The 20795-nt window shown below is 48.3% G+C and overlaps 8 protein-coding genes across 8 annotated transcripts; 6 read left to right on the plus strand and 2 right to left on the minus strand.

Annotated features, from left to right (window-relative positions):
• Positions 1–849: 849 nt before the first annotated feature.
• On the plus strand, positions 850–2078 carry BDW43DRAFT_274754 (uncharacterized protein). Its single transcript, XM_032041766.1, has one exon. The coding sequence runs from the start codon at positions 1490–1492 to the stop codon at positions 1823–1825; it is 336 nt and encodes a 111-aa protein (XP_031900815.1). The 5' UTR covers positions 850–1489; the 3' UTR covers positions 1826–2078.
• Positions 2079–2660: 582 nt separating this feature from the next.
• On the plus strand, positions 2661–4991 carry BDW43DRAFT_299921 (putative proteinase; the record flags this gene model as incomplete). Its single annotated transcript, XM_032044813.1, has 6 exons — positions 2661–2876; positions 2930–3119; positions 3171–4421; positions 4482–4557; positions 4610–4670; positions 4776–4991. 6 exons carry the CDS (start codon positions 2661–2663, stop codon positions 4989–4991), a joined length of 2010 nt encoding a protein of 669 aa, XP_031900816.1.
• Positions 4992–5050: 59 nt separating this feature from the next.
• Positions 5051–5774, plus strand: BDW43DRAFT_274758 (GFA family protein). The gene is made up of 2 exons (XM_032041767.1): positions 5051–5293; positions 5374–5774. Exons 1-2 carry the CDS (start codon positions 5207–5209, stop codon positions 5716–5718), a joined length of 432 nt encoding a protein of 143 aa, XP_031900817.1. The 5' UTR covers positions 5051–5206; the 3' UTR covers positions 5719–5774.
• Positions 5775–5905: 131 nt separating this feature from the next.
• On the plus strand, positions 5906–7044 carry BDW43DRAFT_274761 (class II aldolase/adducin family protein). Its single transcript, XM_032041768.1, has 3 exons — positions 5906–6216; positions 6308–6615; positions 6670–7044. Exons 1-3 carry the CDS (start codon positions 6012–6014, stop codon positions 7024–7026), a joined length of 870 nt encoding a protein of 289 aa, XP_031900818.1. The 5' UTR covers positions 5906–6011; the 3' UTR covers positions 7027–7044.
• Positions 7045–11267: 4223 nt separating this feature from the next.
• BDW43DRAFT_274762 (uncharacterized protein) lies at positions 11268–12678 on the minus strand. The gene is made up of 2 exons (XM_032041769.1): positions 11868–12678; positions 11268–11802 (listed from the first exon to the last, which is right to left on the minus strand). Exons 1-2 carry the CDS (start codon positions 12403–12405, stop codon positions 11399–11401), a joined length of 942 nt encoding a protein of 313 aa, XP_031900819.1. The 5' UTR covers positions 12406–12678; the 3' UTR covers positions 11268–11398.
• A 1533-nt stretch (positions 12679–14211) lies between these two features.
• On the plus strand, positions 14212–15027 carry BDW43DRAFT_274763 (uncharacterized protein). Its single transcript, XM_032041770.1, has 2 exons — positions 14212–14604; positions 14685–15027. The coding sequence occupies exons 1-2, from the start codon at positions 14314–14316 to the stop codon at positions 14874–14876; spliced, it is 483 nt and encodes a 160-aa protein (XP_031900820.1). The 5' UTR covers positions 14212–14313; the 3' UTR covers positions 14877–15027.
• Positions 15028–15264: 237 nt separating this feature from the next.
• On the plus strand, positions 15265–16064 carry BDW43DRAFT_310658 (uncharacterized protein; the record flags this gene model as incomplete). Its single annotated transcript, XM_032047001.1, has 2 exons — positions 15265–15617; positions 15668–16064. The coding sequence occupies 2 exons, from the start codon at positions 15265–15267 to the stop codon at positions 16062–16064; spliced, it is 750 nt and encodes a 249-aa protein (XP_031900821.1).
• A 948-nt stretch (positions 16065–17012) lies between these two features.
• BDW43DRAFT_310659 (multicopper oxidase) lies at positions 17013–19473 on the minus strand (the record flags this gene model as incomplete). Its single annotated transcript, XM_032047002.1, has 4 exons — positions 17013–17399; positions 17450–17718; positions 17771–18382; positions 19338–19473. 4 exons carry the CDS (start codon positions 19471–19473, stop codon positions 17013–17015), a joined length of 1404 nt encoding a protein of 467 aa, XP_031900822.1.
• Positions 19474–20795: the final 1322 nt, after the last annotated feature.

Raw genomic sequence — 20795 nt, forward strand, 5'->3', positions numbered from 1 at the left:
TGGTAAGCCAAGAGAGAGAAGGGGGGGAGTGTGGGTGGAAGAGGTAGAGGTTGATATGACGGCGGGTGGCTGATCGATACACGAAATTAAATGAAGTGATGAAGAAATCAAGCAGGGTTTTGCAGGTTGAAATGATCGACACAGCGAGATCCAGTGAGGGGTTGCCGATGCCTGTTGCTGCTTGGCAATCAATGATCATATCCGGATCGACATGAAATCTTCTGATGAAGTGATCATCCCACTGAGCCCGGGAGATCACGATTTGAAGTGCCGTTGCGAGGATCGGAGGTCAGACCAGAGAGTAAGTAAACCAGACTAAAAAGAAAAGTCAGTCAAGGAGTATTACTTTTTGCCAAGAGCCTGACCGTTTCCGGACTTTTGAGGGTCTCACTGGGCGTCAGATTTGCTGCTGGAGTCGCATTCCGAATGGAACAAAAACATTCCTATCATAAAATTTTTTTTCTTTCTATCTTTCTTTCTTTCTTTCTTTCTCTCCTGATCAAGTGACAGTCAACTGAGACAATGCTAGGTAGATGTTCATTTGAAAGGGTGGATCCCCAAGATGCTTATCCATGCTTGACGCATGGACACTTCCGAATATGTCCGGCTTGATCAAGGATTATCCGCCGAATGGAATTAATCTATACAGAGGACTTGGTAAAGTTTACTTACTTATGACTACTCGTAAAGCAAATATGGTCGAATATCCACAATTGGCCAATAGGATCGTAGTATGAACTGACGTACCCCAAAAGGGAAAAGTGACGCCGTGGGACCACGTGACGTCAGTGAAACGGAGCCGAAGGCGAAAACAGTGAAATGTTACGTTAGTAACAGACCCAGACCAGCACAACATCTTCATTCTAAACACAGGACGCACGATGAAATTGCTGCATCGCTTCTCACCTACCCCACCGGGTACCGGCACCTGGAACGACCCGACTTCGACTTTGCCCGTGTGACCGTGGCTCTTGCATGAAGGACGCGCCATGGCCTCGGATACAGACGAGGCTGGTCTTGAAGCAGAGATCCTGGAACTGCAGAATACGTTGAGGCGCGTGCGCGCAAGGACCGCACCTTTACTAAAGCCACGCAGTGAACCTGCACCGGAAGAGCAGCCGCTAACTGAAGCACAACGGCACAACGGCGTAGACGCGACATTACTGTCCACCTTCAACCGAAGATCGCCCCTGCAAAGCACCGCGGTTAACGATCTCTCCTTCTCCGAAGATCGAGAACCCGACTGATGCGGCGATTATTTCCACGGAAAGGTCGTACTCGAAAGCCAACCGGCCTCCCAAAGGTAAAACATCACGTAATCATCACAACGGCGATAGCGGATCCAGCGCGAGCAAAGGATATACTCGAACCCTAGAACCAATACGAACTCGGGCGTCGTCCTATCCGAACTGCAACCATTGGATGTGCTCCTTGCGGTCGCGCTTTGGGCGACCGTAGTCACTCTATACTTCGGACACGAGCAAGATAGATGAGGCGAAGAGAGATCCACCAAACCATATCCTCAAGAAATGGGCCGCCCGTTCCGAATCTGCGAGACGAACACAGGTCATGGGGCAACTTCTGCACTTTCGCGAAAAGCCAGACCAAAATAACCGATCGACCAAGGGTTGCAGATCAACAGTTTCGAGCCGCTAGACAGGACGGTGATGAAGCTTTGCGCGACTTTACAACCCACCGATCATTGTTGGAGGAAAACATGCTGGGATCTCTCGCGGACGAAGGCCGGGCCGATAAACTATGGGATGGCATGCTGAGGGAACTGCGAGAGAAGGCCGGGTCGATAAACTACGGGATGGCATGCTGAGGGAACTACGAGACAAGGCCACCCGTAAACCTTTCATTCGCGAGGGTGTTTACCGCAGACAAATCGGGATACTGGCCGATATCGAATCTCGGATGTCACATCGGATGTACGTATTCCGCGCGAGGACCAAGATCAATACCTCTTGAATGCACCAGAGAGAGCAAAAGAACGGGGGAAATCAGAGACAAAGGAAGAGAGAGAGAGAGAGACTGAGAGAGAGAGAGAGAGAGAGACTGAGAGAGACTGAGAGAGACTGAGAGAGAGGGAGAGAGAGAGAGAATGGAGGGAAAGGATTGCACGTAGCAGCAAGGGCGGCGAGTGAATTATGCCCACTCGACCTTGCTTTTCTCATCCAAGGGATATTTATTTTGAAAATGTTTACGGGCATGAAGGATGTATTTGCGATCACGTAGGCCACGCCGATACTAATGACAATACTTTCTTTTTCAACCCATCCGGAACCCTTTTATTATTATTATTATTTTTCTCCCCCCCCCCCTCACCCACCAACCTTCATATATTTCGAATACTTTAGACGACTTGAGGCATCGAACTGGAATGTGGCAGCCGGAGGTATGACAACGGATATAGTAAGTCTCAGAACAGATCCGGCTTATCTCCACTATGCAGATCCCCTCCCACATTTCTGCCGATAATCTGCAGTCCAATCATCAACCATAGAGTTCTTATCATCCGAATCCTCCCTCCTCTCATTTGTGGCTAGGACTGACTAGGCCAGATGGTGTGTAGTTGATTGCAACCCAACCCACCTGATATCTCGAACTGAACGTAGTTGAACTTCGACTTGGCTGGCGGTCGACTCATTGTGTCAACAATGAGTCCTGGACGTATGGAGAAACAGAGACGGCAGAAATCTACAGACTATCAACATGTCCAGCCTTCGCTGCGTCAGACCAGGCCCTCATGGAGGAAGACGGTTTGTCCCGTCGCGTTCGCGTTGATGGTGTTGACCGTACCTCTCTGGTGGATGGCTCCCTCGGTCAATGCTGGGACGAACGACTTACCAGGATCTGAGTTCAGCTGGGACCAGGTGGGTGCAGTTGGTCCGCAAGAAGCCTTAAGTCAAATGACTAACCCGACTAGATCACTCCCTCGTCCTCGCTGCAGTATCATGACTGCTTCCATGGCTTTCAATGCGCACGCCTTGAGGTGCCTATGGATTATCACCGCCCGGACGGGAAGGGCAGTCGTGTCGCTATCGCCATCACGCGCTTACCGGCGAAGGTTTCTGTGACGGATCCTCGCTACGGTGGTGCAGTCCTCATCAACCCCGGTATGTATTTGACCAATGGCCTTGACGAGCAACTGGTAACGCGAAGCTTAGGCGGTCCCGGAGGCTCCGGGGTATTCCAGGTACTTCAGGTTGGGCGCGCCTTGCAGACCATTGTGGATGCGGAGACGGATCCGACCATTGGAGAACAGGAAACGCCTGATCGATATTTCGATATTATTGGATTTGATCCGCGCGGGGTCAATAACACGACCCCGGGATTCAGTTGCTTCCCCAATATATTCTCCCAGAAGAACTGGGAACTGCAAGCTCAGGCCGAGGGTATGCTTGGTAGCTCCGAAGGCTCTTTCATGCGCAGCTGGCAGAGGAGTATCGCCCTCAACACTGGATGCTCCGCCACACTCACCACGGTGTCTGGGACTGGGGACGCGCTTGGGGAACATATGAACACACCGCCGGTGGCCCGTGACATGCTAGAGATCACGGAACGACACGCCGAATGGCGGGAGAGGCAAGGGCGGGTGGAACAGAACCGACGCGACCGTGTCCTGGGCTATGACCCCACGCAGTCAATCATCAAGCGGACTACATGGAAGCGAGGCCAAGAGAAGCTTCTTTATTGGGGCCGTTCCTACGGAACCGTGTTAGGCTCTACGTTCGCCACAATGTTCCCGAATCGTATCGATCGCGCGGTCCTGGATGCGGTCGTCGATGTTGAGTGGTACTACGGGGGCGGAAAGCAGGGGGGATCCAGCGGGGTGGTCGATGCAGATGCTATTTTTGACCGATTTACGGTTTACTGCGACCAAGCGGGCGCCGAGGGGTGTCCTTTTTACGTCCGTGGCGGGCCGTCCGCCATCAAGGAGGCCTACCTTCAGGTAGAAAGCGCCCTCTACAATGCATCTTTCCCGGTGACCGCGACGCACATGCGTGGCCCGGAGGTGGTGACCTGGACCGATTTAAAGATCGCCCAGCGCGTTGCTCTGTACCAGCCTCTCGCCACGTTTCCTCTCCTCGCGCAATACGTAAACGGACTGGCCCACGGCGACGCGTCCGCCATGGCCGATGCTAAAACCCGTTTACGCTCTCCATCCTGCCCCACGCTCGGCTGTAATGACGCGGGCCCTTGGTCTATAGCATGTCAAGTACCGACCGAGAATGAATTGTACGCCAGCGTGGCCATCCTCTGTACGGATGTGGACCAATTCGCTACGATGGACCAAGCGGAATTAAAGCGGTATTGGTACGCACGACGGGAGGAAAGCATCGCCATAGGCGACTATTGGGCGTCACTGGCAATGGGCTGTGTAGGATGGAACGTGACTGCGAAGTGGAAGCTTCCCGGTAAGCTGTCCTACCGACGATCTCATGGTCCTGAACGATGGGACTAATATTGTTGCTCAGGACCGTACGGGGGCCATACCTCACACCCGTTACTTTTCGTCAGCACCACGCTTGACCCAGTGACTCCGCTGCGAAGGTATGGTCTATCTGTTCTTCCATTGCCTGTACATGTCGCTAACCTCCCGCAGTGCGCAGAAGATGTCTCAAAGTTTCCCTGGATCGGTTGTACTACAGCAAGATTCAGAGGGGGTAAGCTTCTAATATAATCTTAATCAAATATATATATATATATATATATATATATATATATATATTGGGAAGATACTCGAATACCATGCTAATGGGAATCGACAGCATTCTACAGCGGCAGCCCCCTCTCTTTGCGTCAGCCAACTAATCCGTCAATACTTTCAAACCGGGTCACTACCAGCCCCGGATACAGTTTGCGAACCAGTGTTGAGGCCATTTATTGGTAAGGTGGGGATGAGCGACTTCAGTGGGTCCGATCAGAAGCTGTGGGGCGCGATGTTGGAAATACACCAAACCCCGATGGGAGTATTGCCATTGTGAGGCGTATGATTGGCCTTGCTATCAATGCATCTTACTACTTCGTATTATAGGATCTTTTCTTAGGCATTACTAATGGTATTTATTTGTTGTCCCATCGTCAATACGATGGAACCCCGCGCTCACCTGTTGTTTGACATCGGGGCATATCCTAACTCTCAATTTACAATCTTTCAGATTATTCTCCATTGAATCACACAAGAAACAAGACGAGCACCATGGCTGCCAAATCTCTGACGGGTGCATGCTTATGCCAGAAGATCACATACCGCATCGACCTCCCCGCTGACACCCCAACCCCCAAGGTACCGAAGCTTAACACCCTATCGCCGTGGTTCTTTTCAATGTAGATCAGCCTTGGGCTAAATTGCTATTCTCCTTCTAGGTTGCTATTTGCCACTGCAACGGCTGCAAGCGGAACTCGGGCTCCGCCTTCTCCACCAACGTTATCATTCCCAAACCCACCTTCACCTATACTGCCGGGTCTCCCAAGGTTTACGTCGACACTACCGGCGAATCAGGTAACGCAGTGCAGAAGCATTTCTGTGGGGACTGCGGGACCCCGTTGAACGCGCAGCCGGATGGGAAAGGCATCGTTGTGGTCAAGGCGGGGACGTTGGACGAGGAGCCCCGTGGTGAGTTAGAATTAGCCATCGAGATCTTTTGTAAACGTCGGGAGGCATGGGTGGATCAGATCGGCAGCGTGCCCAAGACCGACGGAATGATGTAAACCTATTGGAATTACTGATTATATTTAATCAAATTGCTCATCAACTTTGAGATCAACCTCGGGACTTGATCGGGTAACTCTATTTGCTATCCATAAATTTTTTACCCCGCGTTTTCTCCTTATCGGATAAGCAACCCTAACCCTGCCCATCTCCATCTCCACCTTCATCTTACATCTTCATCATTCTCCCAACGACTATCTACCGTACTTCACTTGCATTCGTAAAAGTCTTCAGTATATTGTCTCCGAAAAAAATAAAAATAAAATAAAACGAGCCAAGAACAGACGTCAAAATGGCGCCTCCCACCGCAACCGAAACTTCCTCCGTTACCCTCCAAGCTCGACAATCCACCCAAGAAGCCAGTGCTGAGAAGGCCAAAGTGAAGATGCACATCCCGAAGCCACCTGTCTTCGAAGACAAGACGGAAGAGCGCGAATACCTAAAAGGCCGACTTGCGGCAGCCTTTCGCATCTTCGGAAAGTACGGATACGACGAGGGTATGGCTCCTCCACCGGCCCTACTCTATGCTTGCTGGAAATCTAAAACATAAATTGAATGCTCACACTATATATCAATACTTGAATACAGGGGTAGCTGGTCACATCACACTCCGCGACCCCGTCGACCCAAACACCTTCTGGGTCAACCCCTTCGGCGTCGCCTTCTCGCAGATCAAAGCCTCCGACCTAATCCTGGTCAACCACGCCGGGGAGGTTATCGATGGCGGCCCATGCCGATTGCTCAACGCCGCGGCCTTTATGATCCACTCCGCCATCCATGCTGCACGCCCAGAGGTCAATTGCGCAGCACATAGCCACAGTCTGCACGGTCGTGCATTCTGTACCCTTGGTCGGCCGTTGGATATCATCACCCAGGATGCGTGTGCTTTTTACAACGTTAGCTGCCCTCCCCTTTCCCTGCTCGTTTCTACCGCTCACTCTCTATCACAGGACCATGTTGTCTACAAACAGTTCAACGGCATCGTCCTCGCCGAGGAAGAAGGAAAGAACATCGCCGCTGCACTGGGCGACAAGAAGGCCGCATTGCTACAGAACCACGGCCTGTTGACGGTCGGTCGGACCATCGAAGAGACTGTATTTTGGTTCGTGAGCTTGGAGAAGTGCTGCTACGCGCAGTTACTGGCCGATGCGGCCGCCGCAGGACGTGGAGGACAGACCATCAAGGTCGACGATGCGGATGCTGCTTTTACATACAAGTCGGTTGGTACGCCGTTGGCGGGATACTTCAGCGCGAAGCCGCTGTTTGATGTGGTTCATGAAGAAACTAAGGGCGCGTATTTGAACTAGCCTTGATGCACACATAATTCACGATCTGTGTTTACATATATTTCTTTGTAGTATGATTTCAACAACGTATTTGCAGATCTATTTTTGGGATCAGTACGGTAAACTAACTAAGTCGCGATGGATAGTAAGGAATTCGTGGAAGGATTTCTATTCTCCTTGAGAAAAATCTTTCTCTCCAAGTTAATGTCTTCTTATTTAAAGAGACTTGAGTTTATAGGGTCCTCCGAACATCTGTGTAGCAAGTGTTTTTATCAACTACATCGAAAAGCTTCTGACTCAGGTGATACTCCCATACTTCCGTCCTGCCTCCTTTCTGGGTCAACAATTCTATATAAAAGCCAATAGTCAGTCAAAGACTAATTGATAATCCCTTCCTCTTCATCGTCGGGTGTGTTCGGACCGCGTCTTTGAAATGGAGCCGTGTCAACCCGGCTCACTATGTCCGGGGTATTTATTAAGCAGTCAATAACTAACAAAAAGAAAATACATCGCCCCATAGTGACACGACCACACTAGAGTAAATCACTGAACTAACTGGATAGATTAGTAACTCAGCAATGTAACACGCAGAGTCATGACCCGGGGACCACCAATGTAGCTTTACCCAAGGGGCGTCTCGCCTGGAAGTGAATCGGGGTTGGTTTTCTGATACCGAAGTCCTTGAAAAGAAGCTTGCATGCGTCTCTATTCAAGAGAGGATACCCACGCCGATACAGGGCGAGGCGATCGCGCTAGCTGTAACAAAATCCAACCTGAGTTTGTCCTGTATCTTGTCGAAGGATGAAAAGGGTGTACGCTACGCTACACCCATTATTCCGGTGCGAATCCCATTAGAGCACCGAAATTCAACCCGAGCGGAGCATTGAAGTATGCGGTGAAGAATCTGGCATTGCATTCAAGCAAGATAAGTTTCCGACTGCGTTGATCTATCGATACAGCCCATTGGAGTGTAGCGTATGGGATGATTAAAGCATTGCCGTCATCGCTTGACTGGTATGCTGATTGAACTGCTGGTACTTGATGGTTAGTATAATATACCGAGCATCTTTTTGACTGGGTTGATGCGGTGCTTAGGATTGTATTCGATTAAGTACAGCTAGTGGTGGTTTGAACTTGCATCTCCTGTGTAACTGGCTTGCTGAGCAGACTCTAAAAGTTTCCGTGTTTCGATCTAGAGACCTGCTCGAGTCCATGGTGGTAATTGGAACAGTGCACCGAATATGTTCCCCTTGAGCTCAAGACTTTCTCTCCGGCATCACTCCCGTGGGGGTTAGGAACCTTGCTGAGCTAAAGCTTAGTTGCTAATCTATGAAGTGCTAAGGATTGACCAAGGGCAGACAGCGAGCCAGATCTGGTAGCTTTCTCAGTCGACGAGCTCAACACCAAAGATCTGAGATGTGTAATGTCCTTTAGTAGCTATAGACTGGTGGAGGCATGCAAGTCTGAGTCTAAATCCTGGATGTAAGGACTGTTTAGCTGTCTGTATAGACAATGAGGAATTATAGCCTATAAGGAATAGTTAATTACTCTAGGGGGACAAGCGAAGAATTTACGGAATGCTATTATGCACTGGTGTCTATATTTCATATTATTGAATAGGTGGAATTCACGTTAATGTGTCACCTCTGTTCACAGATTAGCCTTCACCCAATATATAAGGTGAGTTTCTTCTCGTCTCCTGTTCTTTATGGTCTCATCTCTCGGGCTCAGAATACTGTACTCTAGATAATGGACAGCAATGTCTTTCAACCATCTTAACTTTGAGAACTGATCTTCGACGACCCTGTTCACGAAATGGATGAGCCATGAAGTGTATGTGGGCTACCATGCGCTATTGGGTCAACAGATTGGTGCAGAGAAATCCTGGACGGTCAACCAATTTTCAGGAGAAACTCTACTCGGCAACAACCTCGAAACCGACAGCTCACTGTACACTCCTGATATGTATCCGCCTATGCTCGATTTTGTCCTCTATGAGGATCTTTACCTAACGCCGAAACCAGTCATTCATTTCATTACTTGGCCTGTTTATCTTGCGTATACGGCGAGTGACAATCTTAGCGCCACGGACGCTTTACTGTGACAACGCCGAATATTGCTCGTAACATGTAACTGCGACGTGCCCACAGCCCCATAAGCAAGATACGGTCGACGCATACACAGCGGAAGGCCTAGTCTGGACCGGTCCAGTAGACTACCCATGCTCAGCATAGATGATAATCCAGCACCCGGGTTGACTGACCGCAACAGAATCGAGTATATCAAAATCCTCATTCCTCTTCTGATGAAAGTTAGGGTTGATTCGTTTCTATATAAGGTACATTGCCGACCCAAGGAGAGCATCAATCACGTCTTAGGTGACTATCGCCTAAAGCACGGTTCCACATTGTGCCGTACAAGGGGAGAATGCGGCCTAAGCTATGTGATTCCATGGGACCCACTTCACAACGAGACTACTAGAATTGGTCTCCCTTGGGACTGGCGCTCATAGATCGCCGGATCCTAGTGACGGATACCGCCAAATGGCTACATCTCATAACAATTGAGGATCACACCTCTACATTCTGGCTTGCTATACACTTATCGATATCCAGGAATCACACGGTTGCAAGTTTACAAAGGCGCCAGGCCGGGGACTTGAGCGATGGGCGTATATTCAACGCCACGCAGTCAGTCTCCATGTACACTGAGCTCGACCCGTAAGTCTCGGCGGACTGATCCGCGCATCCCACGACAAGTACGCAGATCTTGGAGAATCGCGGGTGATCACCGTTAGCGATAGTAGTGATCAGGAGTTTGAAGAAGAAGAATCTATAGGGGGTAGTCCTACGTCTATTATCTCTACTGAGTACGATGACGCTACCAACGTCTCCAGCACTTGTTCTGATTCCCTCCCTCCGCTGCGACTCAGATCATTAGCCGCGCTGGCACCCAGTGGGGAGCTGTCCTCGGCTATCGGATTCTACGCGTTGCACACTATTCTTAACCCTATCTCACTCCCCGGAACACAGGTGATCCTGTATGGCCTCCAAATTTCGAAGCCGACTACGCTAATCTAGCCGAGCGTATTAGAGATGTGAATACACGCCGTCCTTTATCTCGTTATTAATGGCCCGAGCGATAACAAACCAAAGCGCGGGCGATCATATTGATATCTGATGATGAGAATGGACACACCCTGCCGAAAGCCTAAAGACAAGAAGGCTACCTAGCAATGAAATTGAACTAGAAGCTAGTGACAATCCTTGGGCAACATCCAACCCCTCCAATAGAACGTGGAAACAGAGATGCGCGAATGGCATATAGAAAGCAGTAATTGGGAACTCCGCTTTATATCAAAATACGGAGATCTTCCTTCCTCCCGAGTATACCGATATATTAGTGCGCCGAGTCGAAAAGGACAACTAGACGAATGAGTGTCTAGGCCAGAATAATGATTCGTTCCTACACTTCAATGTAGGACATCTTAGCCCATAGAGAAGCTTATCTTTCAGGATTGAAAACACACTAAGGCCCTCCAATTGACTCTATTGCATTGTCTACCTAGTAACAGCAGATTGCAACAGCTATCCGCCAATTAAAACAAACAATACACCAGCTTTCGAAACCTCCCAAAACCAACCCCTCTTGCCCTTTCTAAAGACTACCGGGAGAAAGATATCCCTTTAGTGTTACTCGGAGTACGAATACTGGGCTGATAATGCCTTCCAAGTTACACGATAAAATCGTTGTTTGGAAGCTCGGACGGCGTATAAAATAGTGCTCTAACAAAGTCCAACTTAAATTTAACGGAGTCTTGTGGATCAATCAGCGTGAACGCAAAGCTAGGTTTTTCACACGCTGCTCTTACGATCCCGAGACGATGTGATGTTCCGGGTCTGTGTTTGCAGCTGTTATTGTCGTATGAGTGGCAGTGAAAAGACCGTTCATACTACTTCTAGCGTAGGATGATATCTGAGTTTTACGCCGTTGGAGGACCGAATATGGGAAGGGTATAATCCTGCGGAACGGCCTCTAGGCTACCTTGTAAAAGTCACAGAAATGAGGGGGACTCAGAGGATTACGAAATATCTAGGAGTCGTATTAAACAGAAATATTTAGGATTAACGAGGCTGTGTTAAAGCAGTACAGTACCCTTTTACTCCGCTCAGACGGTGATCACTACGCGACTTGGCTACACTTCACATAATTTCATGAATATAGAACGGTAGTCTGGTCTATGGACTACATCTTTATCGCGATCGGGTATAGAACAAATGTCACATGTCTAGGCGTGAATAAATAGAGAAAAGTTTTCTAAACGAGCGGCAATATGCCACATACAACGACACCTTGAACACCAAAGCCAATCTATACACCTCAGGACCAAGGGCTAAACCATAGCAGCCGCAGATCTAGAAACCGCTGCAGCCTTTGTTGCGACGATGCCAACCTGCGATTCATGGCTGACTTCCCTCTCAATATCTAGCCCGGACTTTTCTTTCAAAAGCCGCTCTTGGCGCTTGTACATCTTCCAGAAGACAACACTGCCGTGAACCTGGGCGGCGGAGAAGGCAATATGGAGTAGTGGCGTGACGACCTTGAAGGCAAGCTGCCATCGGTCCCACAGAGAGCCGAAAAGGAAGAAGATCACGATAGTCTCGCAGGTGGTTCCGATGGCTGTGGTAATGCAAGAAAGCAGAAAGAGGCGCTTCAAGAAGTGGTGCCGATCGGGGAAAATGCGGTAGAGGATGATAGCCAAGTGAGGGAAGAATTCAGAGATGATGTCGAAGGCACCTAGGAAAGGTTAACGCCGTTCTTGCGCAATGGAGCGATAAGATAGACAAAATGGAAGCACTTACCCCAGACCGTGCACAAGACAAACTCGATATCGGCATCTGGTTCCCGAGCCAAATCCAAGCTGATTGCTATGGCGGATTGACCAATCATGATTGTTCCGACATGGTGCAGCACCGCGATGGGCGATAGCTTCGTGCGATAGATGAGCTCAAAGGCGTACATCCCGATGAGCATCTGGGCGACCACGACCAGCATGTCGCCCATCTTCACCTGGGAGCCAGGGGCGTAAGGTGTATGGAAGGATGACTTCCCAATGACAACCTCTATGAAAGGGTATGCGGCGACAATGAGGATCAAAAGCTTCGTGATCCCTGCAATATGGTGGTTGATAAATCCGCGTTGATTGACTTCACTCAGGTTCGTATATATAGAGCCATACAACCGCTTTATGAGGAATCCCTCCAAGACGTAATAACGCACTAGAAAAAGGACCACCAGCACTATAGAAATAATGAGGGCGGAGAAGGGGGCAAGCTTGGAGATAGGCTGCAGGGTAATGGATTGGAGTGCCGTCTTGTCATAGTGATAACGGACGACCATCGTGGTTATTGATGCGTATGAAGTTTCCGATCGTATTTAGATCTTGCGAGGCAAGTCCAAGGGAAGGGATGGGAGATATATAGGCCTGGATGCAACGCGAACAAAGAATTTTCCACGTATTCATTAATGAGAGAGAAAGAATGAGTGTGGACGGAAGTCAACAATGACAGACGAATAATGACATTGATCAATTGCAACAAACGATAGACCAGTTAGAAAAAGAAATGAATGAAACAGGACTGCGGGCACGAGGTAGGCAGAGCCCCATCCGATACTAATATCCCACGGCTGAAGGAAGAAGTCACTAGACATTCTAAGTATCGTCAGGCAAAATGGCGAAGGATATTCCTAGACGATAATACGGTAGCCTAAGCTTGGCCTCACACATGGTGGGGACAAGCGAGCCTGGAGAACCATGGGCGCTGATTCGACAGATCGTGATCTCTAAATAAAAAAGGGGTTAAGAAATGTTCTGGACCCTTTCACTGAGTGATGGTCTTTGGGGATAACCTCCGTTTGGGGCGCCATCTTTAATCACTGATAGGGCAATGGGCCCCATTGCCCTAGGAGTCTACACCGAATAAGGGAGAAAGCCAAGCTTTCTGGGTCCACTGAAAAAAAAAGCTTCGCCTCAAACGAAGAGTTTCTTCTCGTCTCTTGCCTTTAGGCAGTCATATATCCATTGGGATTTTCTTGTAGGGTTACAACGGCCCATCTTCCAATCTCAACACCTTCCTTGATTGGCCAATATCCCCCTCAACACTGCCACGCGATGACCTGAGTCGATCCACCATGATTTGAGGCAGCCTTCTTTTCACCCTTTGTTGTCTCTCAGCTCTTCATTTGCCCCGATGGGGTGAAACCAACCGGGGGGTTGGCTCGGTTACACATGGGGGAGACTATGGATCATATTTGTTCTCCCACGGTGTGGGTTCTATTTTTGCGAACCAGCCCCCTAAACGAGGTCGTATTGGGATTTAGATTAGCCCCACCTTACCCCATGTTCTAGAAAGCCAGCTGTCAAGGGGCCCATCCGTCTGGCCATTGAAAATAAAATGTATTGAGTGGTTTGTTATGCGCCATCTCTCCGGCACAGTTAGGGTTGGGATCCAAACAAAGGTCTCATATACCCACAGATACATAATAGTTCTTTTGACTTAGCACTCTTATCATCTCTACCCAAATGCCTGGATTGCAATGAAAGGCTCTACATTATCACAGAGTCATGCGCACAATATACCAAGTCAGCGCTGCAATATGCACGTAGTATCGACAACATCAATTGTGATAGTCTTGTTTAGGAACTCAGTCAAAACAGCTGTCCAGTATAGGTAGTATAGGACAAGTGCTGTGTGTAGTATTTATATTCTGGGATAGCAACATCCCTCCTTTCTATCTAGAAACATATACTCTTTGTAAATATTGGATAATCATAATTCCATTGGCTATTGAGATTGACTAGATATCTCTCTCTCTATATTAGTATCATATTAGGATTATATTAGAATCACTTTTTACTCCTGTAGTAAGCGTATCTATTTCCTTCTAAGGCGCTATAGGGCTCTAATCTCTTTGAATCACAGATACCCGGGCAGTGGACGGAGGATGCGACTTTATCAATAATTAAATGTTTGTTGGTTTGTCACTTGGCTTTTATAGGTCGGTATTTTGGGTTAGCCTGATATGAAACTCTGGTAAACTACGTCAGGGTTTTATTAACCGCGATTTCATAGCCTGACAGATTATTAGTGATATTAAAAGCGGGGTACGCATTACCCTTAACAAACTGTTTATAGTTTCTTTCTAGTATTCCTGCTGCCTAAGTAATCTGCTCCAACAATCCAAGATTGGTTTCTGTATCATTCATTCTACAGTCGGTTTATCTTTCAACCAAAGCAGTATCCGAAGATGGCTTCCAAGGCTCAGAATGGAGATAGAATCCCCCCCGTGTCCGCTCCTGATACCCGTGATACAGAGAACAAGCATCCGGAAAGCAGCAAGGGACACCGATGGCCTACTGACCCGTGGGAGAAAGACTTCCGAGTGCCAGGGGCCAATGCCACATTAGATGAGATACGTGATCGGCTGGGGCCTGTCCCTGAGGAGTTTCAGATCTCGGACAAGGAACTACGCCGGCTTCAAAGCAAGGAGTGGGCGGAGAAATGCCGGCCATATTATCAGTGGATAGCAATACTCAAGGTCAGTCCCTGCTGGTCAACAGCTGAGGAGGATATTACATATTTGATTTCAAGTTATATCTAATTCCTATATTTATATAGGAGCGTGGTCTCTATGAGGAGTATCATCAGAGTTTCCCGCCTGAATCTACATGGGAGGAGAGCTATCATTATAGTAGAAGCTTTCTTTCTGGGAGTGCACCAGACCTGCTGGGTCAATTTGAACACTATTGGAGTTCTGCGGTCAAGGGAGTTCAGCAGACATCTGCTTATACCCGTGCTGTCAAGTTTTAGTCTCTAGGTTTCAGCTTGATTATATCTGCCTAGTATGCCTCGTTTTCGTTCTGTTACAGAATATAATAGTCAGTATGGCTATTTTGATTGGTTTGATATTCAGAGAGTAATGTAGTAAGTAATTCAGGGTCCTGTGCTTGGCATCATTACACTGATATCCCTGTATCTCTGGCGCTGGGACAAGGTAATCGATAACCCTGATAAGCCAGACATATGGCCCGACACCGGCCCTGGCCGTTGCTGACCATCAATCCAAGTACTATTTCGGCTATATCAGGGACACGCCATGTACTACTGCAGCGGTGAATGACCCTGTTACATTGGAACAGGACAGCTTCCCTGTTGTGGAGAACAGGCAACACATTGAGTCAAACTGCCTACATAACCGATGGCTCACGCATCAGCCCTGGCCGTGTTCTCACGCCTACCATACGAGGTATGGGAGAGGATTTGGGAATGCTTCGCCCATGTAAGTACTGATACAAACTACGACGACCTCATATCTCCGAAACATCCAAAAACAGACATGCGTATCCTACGCAATAGTTGGTATATCTGTGAAGAAGTAAAAGAGTTATCTACAAGAGGTGCCACCTGCAACTGTGCGCATCGCACCATTACGACCCACTGGATATGGATTCGCCTCAGAAAAATTGGATGGTCTTCTCTTACACCACTGGGTATCGTCAATCCAGGCAGAGGCTATGTGGGTGCTAAGTGGCTTGCAAAATGCCTCGGATCGTGGATTTGATCGTCTACGCATCTCTATGATAGACATGCTCACTGTGCAGATTTATTTTGCCTGATCCTGGGCGGAAGGGGGACTTCTGCGTTTGGAAGAGACTTGTCGACCTCGTGGGACTTACGAAGGGTTGGGGCATTACCAAGCAGTTGATCATTCGACTTGGGAAGATCGGTGAGGTGAAATGGTGGGATACGGAGGGACGCAACGGAAATTCGCCCGAGATAATTGACAAAGATGCCATTATGCTTCCTTTCTGTTCTCTACTGAATGTGAAGAGCCTTCGAATCGAAACATATTCTAAAGAATTCACGGCCGTCATCTATAGCTCGCAAACCATCTGCCGCGAGATTTTAAACGTGGGCAACCGGATCAACAATCACACTAACTCGAACGAAAAGATTACAGAAGGTGTTGGCCCGCGACTGGTACCGCAAGCTCAATGAATCTTGGTATCATCCCCCTTTACAAAAGGTAGAGTGTGTGCGGCTTGACCTCCTTCGAGAATGGTTTATCGAGGAAGCCAGTGGCCACTCTGCATTCGAATCGGGTCTCCTCCAAATCATGACCCTATATGCCAGGATGACAATGGACTACGACCGTGGACTGTGGCCAAAAATATGTATGTTTACCTCCCTGGCATATCAATATCACATTCCCAACACTGGGCTGGTTGCAGATGACAACTACATCAACGATTTATGGAAATCTGATCGCCCAACACGGAAACGAATTGAGCGAGCCATACGTAGAACACTACTATATACAAGGCATACTGAACAGCGCCATTCCTTGCGCTATTTTTTTTTGCACTTAGCTCTTGATATTACAAGTCGTCTGCAGTTGGAAGTTTACAGGAGACTTTACCCCAACTTCCAAGTAACTAGCGATCGCATTCGCTCTTGGGTTGCGTAACATCCTTCAAAAAAAGAAACCAGTGTGCCAGATTACACCCAACCTATTAAGTCCCTGCCAAGACCCGATCGGCAACTGTTGTACTTGGATTATTCTATATTTTGGGACATAAACGTGGAGAACCTTTGAACGCGAGTGTTGCTGTGGTATGACAGATTATCCTACCAGCTTATACTTGATGCTCAATACACAGTTTAAGTGACCTGCTTCTACCATCAATACTACCTACTTCACGCGCACGTCTCTCCTAAGACAGTTGGGTTAAGCAGGAAGTCGGCAAAGTATTACATGAACAGGTACGCCAGTAGAGAGGAAATTAACCCTATCCAGCATTCCACGAAGACCGACAAAAGAATGAACGACAAGAGTACAACCCAAACCCCCAAATCATCCTCAATAGCAAAGGTCTTTCCACTCTGATAAGTCTCCCAGCTCTCACAGTTCGAATTGAACGAATCATAATCAGTCAAGTCCCGAATCTACGAGTACTGTTCTACGACCTGCATGGCAAAGCCTTCCTCCGTATGCCAACCGCTATGACAGTGCATCAACCACACCCCGGGTTTATCAGTTACGAACCCGATGACCAAGTGCCCATTTGCCGAGAGCTTGGCGGTATCGCGTCGAGGAGGGTTGATGGTCGTGATATCGCCTGCGGTGTAGGTCCCGCTTCCCTGCGAAAGGACGACGAAGTCGTGTCCGTGGAGATGGATGGGGTGGGGGACAGAGAGGGTGGCCTCGATGATGACGAAGGCCCATTCGTCTGTGCGAGGCAGCTGGACCACACCACTTGTGTTGGTGAAGGAGGTGTGGTTCCGGTATATTTCTAGCAAGGTCGGGTCTTCCCAGGTGACGTGCATGGAGTGCTGTTCCAATTCCAGCGGAAGAGGCTTTGGGTGTTTGTGCCCAGGCTCACGGGCTCAGGCTTGTTGTAGAGTAGGTTGGAAGTGATTGTGTAGGGGTTGACGATCGGGACAAGATTGGACATGTCTTCATCATTGCATGCGTCGGTGTAGGAGTATGGGCTGGTGGTCGGCCTTGACGGAGAAGGGCCGTAGTACACGATTCTTTTGATGCTGTTGACGCTCTGGTTCTCGGAGCAGGCTTCCTGAGGGATGGCGCGGAGCCAGAAGTCCTTGGCGACAGAAGCCTTGTCAGCGCGAACAATGATGTCGTAGGGTTGTCCTATATTTGGAATAGTGTTTCCCTGAGACTGTCATTGATGAAGTGGGCATACCCATTGCGATGTCGAGCACAGTAGTATTGTACGGCTCTATGGGGACAAGGTCGCTGGCGATAACCGTCATAGTATGGTTATCGATCATGAACTTAAAATGTGTGTCGATGGCTGCATTGACCAGGCGGAATCGATAGGAAGTCCCTTCTGTGAAAGGGGTATTCCATCTACTGCCCGTCTGGTTGGCATAGCCAACGGTCCCGGGAACATTCATTTTGTTGATCAAGCCATTGTCCAGTGCGGGCGGCCCTCTGGTTTGTGCGCTATCAAATAGCTCGTCCACTGTAATGATATCCCAGTCATTGAGCACAACGAAGCCTTTGTCTTCATTATAATTGGCACTAGCAGGGCCATTGATCTTGATGGTACCGAACACACCCCGCCAGGCCTGGAGGCCAATGCGAGAATGATACCAGGTTGAGCAGTACTGAATCACTCTCCACTTGTACGTGATGGTGCTTTTCTGAGCTGTCGGGCACTGCGTGATGGAGACAACACCATTCGATGGGTTCGTGTAGTTCTGGCGGATACCGTGGAAGTGGATGCTTGTGCCATTCTTGACAGAGGTAGATAGCTTGTTGGTGACATGCACAACTACATTGTCGCCCCAGTCTGGTAGCCTTGTTACTAATAGCAATTTTCCACACGTCGTCTATACCAAACACCTCTTTTCTCGTGATTGTTGTCCGTACCCACGTTGTCTCTCGAGCAAAGGACTATAAAACGTATCTAAAGCTCCGACTCTGCATTTCTATCTCATGGTCTCCTTCCAAGCCCTCGTCTATATGCAAGTCAACTTCACGAATTTCTTCCGGATCAATATACACCCCCTATTGCTTATCCCGCCGCCCATTCTCCCACAATAAGTATACCCGAGGGCTAATTGCCATAGCTACCGAGATAGTATAATAGATAAGGATCTTGGTGTAGGTAGTCTATAAATAAGATATTATGTTAGTATCTCCATACGTACTACCTGATATTAAGTCCGGCTAAAACTTACACCGTAGTGTGGTGCCTCCGAGGGCCTAAAGAATTGGGGTCCGATTAGGTTTGAAGAGCATAGAAAACGGTCACAGTGAGACACTCCATTAGGGATGGATGAGCATCCTGTAGTTCGCTATTTGCGACAATCAGAAACATGCGAGGATTTTCCTAGGCCTGAATTAACCAAATCTTTCGATATCGGAACATGGGATATGTTATACATACCTCTTTCAGCTGGTCTAAACGCGGCATGATTCGTCGTCCGTCGTCATGCCTGTATATCTGTCGGGACTGACTGTAATGTTGATTTCATGGTGGATCGTGGTAAGCTTAAAATAAAGATCCAATATAGCTGCTTCGTGAACCTCGGGCAAGCTGCTACATGCAAGTCCGTCTTGTTCAGGGAACAAAAGGAATATGGTACATGACAGTATCCAGATTTTACGTCTTTAAGGGGAGTCATCATTGACAATTGTAGCAAACGAGCCACCACACCTGAAGAAGGAGCAGTAGCCATCGCGATCGTATAGGTACGTGAAAATTCGGGCGAGGAGAACTTGATCTGGGATCGGTAATCTACCAGAGGAGGAGGCCTCCAAAAAGATATCCAGGCCCTCGTTAGTACAGAAATCATCCACCTTGTGAGTCCGCACGTAGTCCACTACCGCACGACTCAGCTCTCGCAACTTCTGTGGGCCGGGTCGGTCTCGTCGCATCTAAAACATGTACATATATAGAAATGAGAGCATAATATTAACATGATCCGTAGGCCCTTGCAAGGCTGAAGTGTAGCACAACAATTATGTACCTTGGTCGAAACGCAAGTTAGACTCCTGAGAAAGATTGAGGCCAATTCCATAGTGCAATGAAAGTTCGCCATGAGCAACGGCAAGGGGGAAATGAAGCGCCATTCGTCTGTCAACAGCATAATTCAGAAAGAGGTTGGCCGAGTGAAATATCACGCAGTTTACAGAAATACCCATTTTTGAATCATCAGTGGGAAAGAAAGGGACAATAACAGCGTAGGCCAGGCTCAGACCGTCTGAGAGCGCGACTGCCGCACGGACGCTAGGCAAAGAATCTGTTCGAGCATAAAAACACAACATACCCTTGTCTAGTGATGCAAGTGACAAGGATGTGTGATCACCTCGATTAATTCATAGCTCGATCTCAAATGTTGCCGATTTTACTCCGTTTGTGCCTCCGTAAATAGGGCCTTCTTGTGGAACGTAGCACTTGTGTTTATGCTACCACGAAGGCACATATTGCCGATACAAAATAACCGTGAGTGTAGACAAAAATGTTCCGTGGTAGTAGTCATCACGTAAAAGCCCGATAACTAGAGGAAAGACAGGTCGGTCTGGAATGCTCCATCGGGCACTTAGGTCTAGCCCAGGGAATCCATTTCACAGACCAACAAAGTATGCCCTCGCTCTTATGGCCAGACTCCTCTAGCGAAGCAATATAGGGACTCTCGGTAATCTCCGGTATTTTGTAAGAGGTAGGTAGCATCGACTTGATTATAGAATTTTCAGGACTGTGGTAATCTCCCCACTGACCTAGTCAAGTAGAATTGATAGTGGCGATACCCAGGGACATGATATTGGGTGACGTCCAGTTGATGGCTGAAGAATATGGGCCGTATGTACCAGAGTTATTTCAAGAGGCTCTTGCAGTAGTCCATTCTGTAAACAAACTGGACGCCTCGCTATTGAACACGCTTGTACCACGGCAGACAATAAGCGAATACATATCAACAAGGGTAAAGATCTGAAGCTAGGTAATAAAATAGGATGTTTGCGGGCCGCAACATAAGTATAACAAGGCTAGGGCTCGAAAGGCCAGGCGGAATAGCCGCTGAGAGCCAACCACAATAAAAGGGAACGTATACGACCGCAGAATATACCGCATTTCTGTCAATATGTACGACGTGGTGGGGTGAAAAAAAGGAGTAGTATCGGGAACGATTGTTTGCCCAGTATAAAGTACCTATGAGGTATTATAATTGATTGTATACCAGTCTTGCCATATCATGTTC

This window comes from Aspergillus alliaceus (genome assembly GCF_009176365.1).
Source record: "Aspergillus alliaceus strain CBS 536.65 unplaced genomic scaffold BDW43scaffold_19, whole genome shotgun sequence".
Lineage (NCBI taxonomy): Eukaryota > Fungi > Ascomycota > Eurotiomycetes > Eurotiales > Aspergillaceae > Aspergillus > Aspergillus alliaceus.